Raw genomic sequence first — 8,170 nt, forward strand, 5'->3', positions numbered from 1 at the left:
TCTTATTTCCCCCATTTTAGTTCTACTGACAGCTGGTACAGCAATGTAGTAAACATTTCTCTTCTCTTAAATGTTGCCTTAATTTACTTAATGACATTAAACAGAAGTTGTATTACAGCTATGTTGGTGTGTTAACTTTGAGTGTCATGTTTAACTAAGCTGAAAACACTGTACAAAATCATGGCAATCTCAATTTAGACCAAAAACAAAAACTTTATATCTACATGAATACAATGAATGAATTTATTGAATAATTATTATAAAGTTTTATTTTAAGTTTAATTCTGTCCTTGAGTCCTCAGTATACAAAAGATGAAAAATATATCCTTTTTTTGTAAAGAGTGAGATTGGTTCTGTAAAATGTGTATTTAAAAATCTGTCTTTTAAAAATAAATAAATAAAAAATCAAATGGCACAGTTTATATGACAATTTATAGTACTGATAGTGATCTAAGTTTAATCTAAACCTAATAATATAAAGTATAATACTGACTCATTGATCTATTAGAGCTGGTTTATAAATCTCTTTTCTGCCTTTTAATATCTATTGAATAATTCCTTTGTGCCATGTTTAAGTAAGCAGAATACAGTGTTCAAGGTCATGGCAACCTGAAATTAGTCGAACATTTACTTAACACTGCTGAGATTGGTCGGCGTAGTAGATTGGTCCATTGGGTCACCTTTTCTATATGAAAGTATTATCATAAGACCTGCTAACAGATAGATAGATAGATGCTGTCAAGTAATGACGATGAAGCGAATACTGCTTCTGCTGCTCTGTTCTCTGTGCTTTGTTCATGGCCTCGTGAGGTAAGATGAAAAAAATGGCTGTGTAGTGATTTAAGAGGTGGAAAAAAAGAAACAATTCTGATCCTCAGATTTATGGGTAATGTTTAATATTACGTAAATTTTGCTCAACACATGTTTGGATCCAAGAGTGCCTCTGATGAAGATGTCCACTCTGAGGAGTCATTTAAGAGCGACTAACCAGCTGAAGGACTTTCTGAAGGATCACCAGGTGGATGCTTTCTCTCGCCGCTATGCCCAGTGTTACCCGTCTAACTTAGCATCTCTCAAGCCAGGCAAAGCAGCAGAGAGACTTTACAACTTCATGGATGTGAGTGCTTTTAAACAGTCCAAGATTATTGATGTAATTGACATAACGTATAGTCAATTCCCAAAAAGTATTGTTAAATTATTGTAAAGAAAATCTAACCTGGTATAGAGATGGCCTCAATGTGATGACTGGCTGAAAGCTACCCATAATGCAATAAATATATTAAAAAGGAGATGCAGCTAGTCCATTTAACTGGAGGGAGATTAATTAACTTTGTCTTTATAACATATACATTATGACCTCTAGCAGCAGGTCCACACTGAATTAGTGGGCTACAAATACTCATATGTAGGTTAAGCATTGGACTCTGGTGTACATGTCCATTTCAGGCCAGTATAACTAAGCACATATGTTGGATGGTATGTTGTGAAGGCACAGTACTATGGAAAGATCAGTCTGGGAACCCCAGGGCAGAACTTCTCTGTGATCTTTGACACTGGATCTGCTGATTTGTGGGTGCCTTCATCTTACTGTGTCAGTCAAGCGTGTGGTAATGAACACATTTCTACTTGTTTCAAAATGAATGATAAACATTTTTTAAAGTCTCACATCAAATTTACCTTAATGATTATCCCAATTTTAAAAAATTGGTAGTGGTAATTATCATCACATATTTTTGTACTGTTTGTTTGTTTAATTTCATGCTGCGTGCACAGCTAGACAGCTCAGTGTCTCATTTGGCCAAATCAGCCCGTATTTTTTATGCTAGGTGACCTGGGATTTTGGGTCACCGGTCACTGTGTTCCTCTCTTGGCACAGCTGCACATCACAGGTTCAAGGCTGTGGAGTCGAGCACCTACATTCACGACGGCCGAATCTTTGGCATTCACTATGGCTCTGGACACCTGCTGGGCGTGATGGCTAAAGACATACTGAGGGTAAAGACACAGACGCGGCAGACTGGAAGCTAATAAATCAGGCCTGGTTGTAGGATATATCATCTCTTCCCTCAATGGTTAAGAAAATCAAAATAAAACACATACTACTTTAACTCTGAATGACAGTAAACATCAGACCATTAAACATGATGTGTAATTTTGGAATGTGGACTGATACTGAATTAAAAAAAAAAAACCTCAGCAAATGCTAAAAATCTTTATCCATGGTAAACTCGTGGAGGCACCCAGGCAACCCTTCATTATATCTACTATATGATACGTATTGTAATTTATTCAGCCTGTTTTGTTGATGATGTTCAGTGCATAGGGTTGTTGTGTACCTCTGCTGAGTGTGTGTTCTGTAATGGTGCCATGTTGTGTAGGTGGGCTCTATGATTCTGCCGGATCAGATGTTTGGGGAGTCAGTGTACGAGCCAGGCATGTCCTTTGTCATGACCAGGTTCGATGGGGTTTTGGGCCTCAGTTACCCATCGCTGGCTGAGGAGCTTGGAGCACCTGCATTTGACAACATGATGAACCAGAAGAAAGTGGAAAAGCCCATGTTCTCCTTCTACCTCAGCAAGTGAGCATGGACATGCAGCAGAAAGAGAAACTGAGGCAGTGTAGTAGTGACTAATTATTTAAATTGTAGTGAAATCAAAGACCATTTCAAGTCACCAAATACTGGTAAACTCTTATTTATAACAATTTATGACATCGGTGTTTATGATTCTACTTGATTCTGTGATATTGACTACTATGTTGATAATGACTGAGCATTGCTGACTAACTCCTTTTTTCTTTTTTTTTTTCTTTTTTCTTTTTTGTTTTTTTTTTATATAAAAGATTATACCATATTAGTCAGGTTATGCCACAGTAATATTGAATTATTCAGTCTTGGTCAGGTGATTAATTTTATATAACAGCATGGCTCTGACAATAGTGCCAACCTGAATGCAAATCACAGGTATATACTTAATGCACTTGTTCTAATACGTTGTTTTTCCCCATAGTAATCACTTATTCACAGGGTAATCACTTATTAACGCTCCAGGTAATCCAAGTCTAATAATAAATGGATCACAAAAAGCTCATTATTTAACAAAGAAAAATGTATAATTGAAGTTTTCTGTTAGGAGATGTTTAGAGAACATTTATGAAAGGAGTCTCGGGGGTCAATGCTTTGTAATGGACAATACGTAAGTCTTCAAGACAGAGGTCTTTGCGAATTCCAGTTTCTCAAGCCGTCTTTTTGTTTTATTAACTTTGAGAGAGAGAAAAAAGAGAAGCTGATGAAGGAATGACTGTTTATAGCTGCAACAAGAAATAAAGTGTCTCTTGGATGTTCTCTAACATTAATAAACCAAAAAAAAAGAGAATAAATTAAGAAAATAAAACACTTCAGGACATGCTGTTATTGGAAAATAATACACTTCAGGTTGGGTACAGGTGAAGTTGTCTAGATGTCTGTTGACTAGATCTCACCTCAGACCCCACAGACTCACAAGCTGACTGATCTGTGGATTGTGTTTTGGCAGGAATGGCAGCAGTACAGCTCTGGGAGGAGAACTGTTGCTGGGAGGTATGGATGAAGAGCTCTTCATTCCTCCCATTAACTGGCTCCCGGTCACTCTAAAAGGTTACTGGCAGATCAAAATAGATTCGTAAGTTCACTGTTGGTTAGTACTTTAGATTGTCCTTTACACAGAATATTCTACATAAGTTATTTTTTGTTTATTGCTTAATCATTCACTACAAAGGCATCTTGGGAAAAAACGTACTAGTAGCAAAACAGATTACAATATATTCAAAAGTGTATTTAAGAACCTTATACTGCTGTTGAATTCCTGAATCTGATTGGTAAGAAAGTGTTGATTAATATTCTATAGCAGCAGCTCTGACAATAGTGCCGGCTACAAGACAAATAACAGGTTTCTATTATTGTGCTCTTTCTAATATGTTATTGTTTCTATGATAACAACTAATTCACAGGGATTTGTAACCAAAGCCTGACAATAAATTGATCTAAGCTTAATCTAAGCCTAATAATCTAATCTAAACCTAATAATAATCTTATTTTTAAACCCTGTTGTTATTTAACAAAGAAAAAGTATCATTATTGATATGGAACCGCTTTCTGTAATAAGAAAAATTGATATTAAAAAATTGATATAAAAATTGATGTAAAATTGATGTATATTCAGGTGTCGTCACTTTGTAAAGATTACTAAGTTACAGGACAAAGGTTACTTTGCACTTTGTAACATGACAAGCTGCATTTACTTTGGCTTATTAATGGCTTATTAATTTAGCTTTTCATAACTATAAATGGTTAAAAGTGTGATACATCATTCTTTAATAAATTAAGAATTGTAATCGCTGGAAAATTGGTGTAGTATAAGAGCAATAAAACACTTGCTGTTTCTGGAAAAAAATCAATTTCCATCATGATTGATATTTTCCTCTAAGAGCATGGCCCATCATGTTTTATTCCTTACCTAAAACACACTATGTGCCATTATCCATCAGCACTTCATTTTTTCCCCCATTTCTTTTTAGAGTCAAGGTTCAGGGAAGTGCTACCTTTTGTCACTCTCACAGTTGCCAGGCGATTGTTGACACGGGAACAACTCTCATCGCTGGGCCAACAGTGTACATCCTGATCCTTCAGCAGCTCATTGGAGCTACGCCTACTCCCATAGGAGAGGTAACAATTACTTCAGATTAAAGGATATAAAGTTTTCTTTTTTTTAAAATTTAACACCATGCCACGTGCTCTTTAAAAGACAAAAAACAGTGGTCAAAAAAAAAAAGCTGCCTTAAATAATCTTGTATGGTGTATTCAACCTTTTTTAAAAGTGGTAAAAAAAAACAACAACCCAGCCTTAAATAATCTTGTATGGCATATTCAACCTTTTTTGCTTTCTCCTCTGTGAAGAACAGGTAATTTTGTGAAGGAGAGTCTGTGTGTTAATGTGGAAGGAGGTTCAACATGGTGAAACCATCTTAGCAAGCTGTTTGCACGGAAAATGATATATGATATTAAAATAGTGATCTGTGATATTACATTGCTGTTACACACTCTCCTGTAAGCATGTCAGACAGGGATGTCTTCGCATAAACAGACGTTTTGTGTCTTTTTGTGTGCTGGCATCTTGGGAGGGAATGAGCACATGACCTACAGCCTACAATGCCACATTGTGTCTTTTTACACTTGGGGCTGCGTTTTGCTCTTTCCTACGTCAATATGAGCAGCAAGATCAAACAGCCTCTAAAGAAAATACACCAATAGAAACTACAGATTCTTTAAAAATAATAATGAGGGCACTGGTATGGTAATTACAGTTATAACATAGCACTGGTGAATTCTCGAATCTAGTCAGAAGGTGTTGATTAATTTTCTAGAACAGCAGCCCTGACAATAGGTCCGGCTGTAATTACAGGTTTATATTAATGCACTCATTCTAGCACACAATTATTTCTATTGTAACAATTGATGATGATCATATGGTGGAAATTCTACATAATCTAATCTAATAATAAACAGATTAAATACATTTGCTTTTTGATATTTAATGAAGAAAAATGTATAATTGCTGATATTCCCGCTGAAGCTTTCTGTAAGGAGATGTTTATTTAAAATTTATAGAAAAAGTCTCAGGCATCGGTGCTTTGTAGTGGTCAAGGGGACTTTCACAGGAACATTACAAGCTGCAATTTATTGTCACATTATTAAGTCATAACGGGAAACTTACTTGTTTTGTGGACATTCCACAACATTAAATGTAACTATAAACAGATAAAAAGTATGATGTGTTGTTCTTTTAATTAATAAAAACAACTGCTGTGGTATAAAATAAATAAAACACTTAGAGACATGCTGTTTGAGGAAAATAATCAACTTTGAGTTTGAGCTTTGGTAACGGGGGCATCATACCACCCCATTGTTGATTATTTTCTTATAACTGCACACCCCATGGTGTTTTATTCCTGATATAGCTAAGACATCAGTCACATTAATGTAAACATGTTTTGGGTTACAGTATCTGGTTGATTGCACCAGGATCAGCAGTTTGCCCATGGTGTCTTTTGTACTTAATGGAGTGGAGTATGCCCTCACTGCAGATGCATACATCCGCAGAGTGAGTGTACACACACACACACACACACGCCCAAGAATTACAGCATGCAACACAATACCATATACGTTGTACATAGATACACACATGGTAAATACATTTAGTACTAAAATTCTCTCTTTTTTTCCATGTGTAGGATACAATAAATGAAGAAGAAATTTGCATAAGCGGCTTTCAAGCCACTGATATCATGTCTCCATTCGGTCCTATCTGGATTCTTGGGGACATTTTCCTCTCGCAGGTTTACAGTATCTATGACAGGGGTGAGGACCGGGTTGGCTTTGCTCGACTCTCTGACAAGGTCAAAAGTCTCCCTACTCAGTAACAGTTTCAGGCTCCCTCACTTCCTGGTTTTGAGTGAGATATTGAAATATTCAATCATTAAAATGATGTGTTTGAGTACTGTCTGTTATTTCGCAATTTTGAGAAGCAAAGCGATTGACATTTAAGACATTTTGTGATGATAGTGACTAATTAATGATAGTGACTAATTAAACTAATGTCTAATCTCCCAGTATCCGTCAATGAGTCTAGCCTTCCTCACTATCGTAACTGCATACCTTTCTTATTAGTTTAATTGTAACTTTAAATTGTAATTTTTAATTGTAAAAATTGTCATTTTTAAATTGTTTAATTGAAAAATTCATATTAGTTACTGAATAATGTGCTTTAAGATGACTAACTGAGTAATAAGGCTGGGAGTTTATGTTTAAGCTTTATCCCATGATTTGAGGAATTTCTGTCCATTTGGCAAAAAGACAAGGACTCAATTTCATAAATGTATTTGGATGTAATTCAGTTTATTTACTTGAGACCACGTGTTCTCTAGATTTCTGCTGTATCACTTCTGCTGGCTCTGGGGCTTTTATCGATGTCTGTGGCTGCATACAGGACTCCAGAATCTAGTAACAATAGTCCTTTAATTTGAAATTATTTACTGGTGGAAATTTGTGTGTCCTGCATGCAAATTGCTCAGGCATTATTTCTATATTCTCTGCTTCTTTTCCTGTGTCTCTTGACATGTGTTGTCTAATGAATGGTAGTAGCCTCTTTATGCACGCACAGACATTTACATTTGAAATTCATAAACATGGTCAGATTTTCCTGCTAGAGCATGTCTGACCCAACTTTAAATTTAACTTTAACTTTAAATTAACTTTATGTGTAGGTTTAGCTACAATTCTTGATAATATTTTCAGTCAATTTTCATTCTTAATAATAAATAATTTAAGATATGAATTCTTAATTTCCAGTCCTTTAACTTCACTTAACAATTTCACAGAGACTAATGAACAGTCCACATATCGTACTGTGATTAGAGAAAATACAACAAGCAATCTGAGGGTGTGAACTCAGACCAATCTATGGGTGTTTTGACATATAGTTCTTTTCAACTATTAAAGAGGACCTGAATGAGAACAGAAGTATAGTGAAATATCAGAAGCATTGGGGGGGAAAAAAGAAAGCAGTGAGGAAAAAGACTTTTGGTGCAGAACCATCAAAACCAACTCATGCTTCATGCCATCGACATACTAGTGACTCTCATGTAAGTGACTGGCATAAATAACATTCACAAACATGGCATATTCTGCAATAGTAATATACAGGAACCACAAGACTAATCAAATGCGCCACCTTTTGAATGCATTTGTATTGTGAACAGGGCTTCACCAGGATCAAAAGTTTAGTGAGGTCCACACTACAGAAATGTGACCCACTTCATACTTACTAAATCGCAATGCTGAATATGTACTACTCCAATTGCTGTGTTATACTTCCATTCTTCCACAAACTGCTCGGTAGACTATTTAATTTCACTGTTAAGTATTTTGGTCTATGGACAAACCTAAAGTGTCCTACTCAGCTGCTCTGAGGTCAGCTGAGAACCTATCATCACTGCTGGTCTTGGAATGCAAGTTGGTTTTATTTTCCCACATAGTATGCTACATCATGCCACCATATTATCAGGTCATCACTGTTTCCATATAAAATCTGACAAATGGAGTTAGGCTACTTATTAAACCTTAAATCTACCC

General features: G+C 35.8%; 1 protein-coding gene across 1 annotated transcript; it reads left to right on the top strand.

Annotated features, from left to right (window-relative positions):
- Positions 1–122: 122 nt before the first annotated feature.
- nots (nothepsin) lies at positions 123–6,459 on the top strand. The gene is made up of 9 exons (XM_026922980.3): positions 123–810; positions 937–1,117; positions 1,490–1,607; positions 1,877–1,995; positions 2,379–2,578; positions 3,534–3,659; positions 4,555–4,702; positions 6,039–6,137; positions 6,271–6,459. Exons 1-9 carry the CDS (start codon positions 746–748, stop codon positions 6,457–6,459), a joined length of 1,245 nt encoding a protein of 414 aa, XP_026778781.2. The 5' UTR covers positions 123–745.
- The last annotated feature ends 1,711 nt before the right edge of the window (positions 6,460–8,170 follow it).

The sequence above is a fragment of the Pangasianodon hypophthalmus genome, chromosome 18, assembly GCF_027358585.1.
Source record: "Pangasianodon hypophthalmus isolate fPanHyp1 chromosome 18, fPanHyp1.pri, whole genome shotgun sequence".
Taxonomy (NCBI): domain Eukaryota; kingdom Metazoa; phylum Chordata; class Actinopteri; order Siluriformes; family Pangasiidae; genus Pangasianodon; species Pangasianodon hypophthalmus.

Excerpts from the sequence above, each read along its gene's own strand:
- nots (XM_026922980.3), top strand. The coding sequence starts at position 746 with ATGACGATGAAGCGAATACTGCTTCTGCTGCTCTGTTCTCTGTGCTTT. Across the intron at positions 1,996-2,378 it reads TGGCTAAAGACATACTGAGG|GTGGGCTCTATGATTCTGCC; the intron begins GTAAAGACACAG and ends CATGTTGTGTAG. Across the intron at positions 2,579-3,533 it reads TTCTCCTTCTACCTCAGCAA|GAATGGCAGCAGTACAGCTC; the intron begins GTGAGCATGGAC and ends GTGTTTTGGCAG.